This window comes from Penaeus monodon, chromosome 28, assembly GCF_015228065.2.
Source record: "Penaeus monodon isolate SGIC_2016 chromosome 28, NSTDA_Pmon_1, whole genome shotgun sequence".
In the NCBI taxonomy this organism is placed as follows: domain Eukaryota; kingdom Metazoa; phylum Arthropoda; class Malacostraca; order Decapoda; family Penaeidae; genus Penaeus; species Penaeus monodon.
The window spans coordinates 28792322-28794189 of NC_051413.1; the positions used below are offsets into that span (position 1 = coordinate 28792322).

Here is a 1868-nt window from a genome sequence, read left to right on the forward strand (position 1 = left end):
TTCCTCCTTTTCCTTCTCCTCCTCCTCCCTTTCTTCTTCCTTTTCCTTCTCTACCATCTCTTTCTACTCTTCCACCACCGCCAGATCCTTCTTTTTCCCCCTCATTTTCCCCTCTTTTCTTCTTCCTTCACCCCTACCCTCTTCTTCATCTCCATAGTCCTCCTTCTCCTCCTCTTCCTTCTTCTTATTCTCCCTTGTCCTCCTTCTCCCCCTCTTCTTTCTTCTTTGTCCTCCTTCACCTCCTCATCCTCCTTATTTTCGACATGGATGAATAACTTTGCAGAGGCTATTATTACATTTTGATATTATTTTCACGGGTTTTGTTTACGCTTTTGTTTACGCTTCTCCCAAGTTATGAATAGCTATTGACGTGTTGTTATTAACATTACGCGATACTTGAATTGTACGTCATATGGAGGATCATTAGAATACCGATGAATTTTCAACATATGCAAAGATGATATCAGTAATTCCTAAACCATTTAGTGTACTTGTCGAGTGGGCCGAGGACAGGCTACTCTCCCTCACCACTGGAGCTAACTGCAGTGTTGCGAAGTCCATGGGATCCAATTGCAGTGTTGCAGAATCCATTGGATCCAATTACATTGTAGCAGACTCCATGAGATCTAATTACAGTGTTGCAGAGTCCATAGGATGCAATTACAGTGTTTCAGTTCATGGGATGCAATTGCAGAGTCGCAAAGGCTATAGGATTATATTGACCCTGCCCTCTTGCCCGACAGTGATGTGCGACGTGTCCTTCGTGAACAACATACCCATCATCGCGCAAAACCCGAAGGTGACGGCCATCAACTCCTGCATCGAAGTGGACTTGACGGGCCAGGTCGTGTCCGATTCCATAGGGACCCGGATGTACTCAGGTCGGTGTCGCTCACTTCGTTGTGTTCTTATTGGATTCTTACTCGTGTGTTTGATGAAGATGTAGTTGAATGATTCGATGGTCTTTTTGATCCTGTATTCACATTTTCATTTATAAAGTTTATGAAGTTCCAAATGCGTGCTACGTTGATTGAACGATTATATATTATTAGTATGCACGTCTGTTTGCAGGTGTGGGCGGCCAGGTGGACTTCATAAGAGGCGCTGCCGTCGGGCGGGATGGGCAGGGTAAGCCGATCCTAGCCATGCCCTCCACCACATCGAGGGGGGAGTCCAAGATCGTGCCATTCCTTAAGCAAGGTAATTAACAATGTCACTGTGTTGGTTGATTACAAGATTTCTCAAGGATACTTTCTTCTTGTTTGCTCTATAAGTTCGCTTTGTTTTATTTCGCTTCAGATCGTATGATATAGAGTGCCGTACTCTGTGTTCGTGCTAAAGTTATACCTTATTTTTAATGATTTATTAAACATCGTATTTTATAGGGTATTTTGGCAAGGAAGATTTCACACCATCATTTTTTGTTTTCCTAGAAAGTTTTCAAGTCGTTTTGCGTAGAGTGACTTACTCTATAAGAATTCACCAACAATTTACTTTATATTTACAGATAAATATCAAACTGTATTGTACAGATTACCGTGTCATGTTTAAATGGCACTCGATCCTCCTTACAGGTGGAGGCGTCGTAACGACGCGAGCTCACCTGCACTACCTGGTGACCGAGTGGGGCATCGCGTACCTCTTTGGGAAGAACCTGAGGCAGAGAGCCTACGCACTCATTCAGATTTCCCATCCCGACCACAGAGAGGCTCTCGAGAAGGCGTCTTTCGAGAGGCTGAAGTGCATGCCGTCGCCTGAGTAGAAGGGTCGTCTCAGTGTGGTGTGAGAGGGGGTCGTGTTTGTGCTAAGGGTTAGATGATAAGCATAATGTAAAGGGTTTATCCAGGGATGAATATTTATAGAAGATT

The 1868-nt window shown here is 44.0% G+C and overlaps 1 protein-coding gene across 1 annotated transcript in view; it reads left to right on the forward strand.

The window, feature by feature from the left end:
* Positions 1-1868, forward strand: part of LOC119591475 (4-hydroxybutyrate coenzyme A transferase-like) — an 11025-nt gene extending 9157 nt beyond the window's left edge. Inside the window, exons 7-9 of the mRNA XM_037940216.1 lie at positions 744-881; positions 1072-1200; positions 1575-1868. Coding sequence (XP_037796144.1) covers positions 744-881; positions 1072-1200; positions 1575-1762 — 455 coding nt within the window. The 3' untranslated portion in view covers positions 1763-1868. The remainder of the gene's footprint in view (positions 1-743; positions 882-1071; positions 1201-1574) is intronic.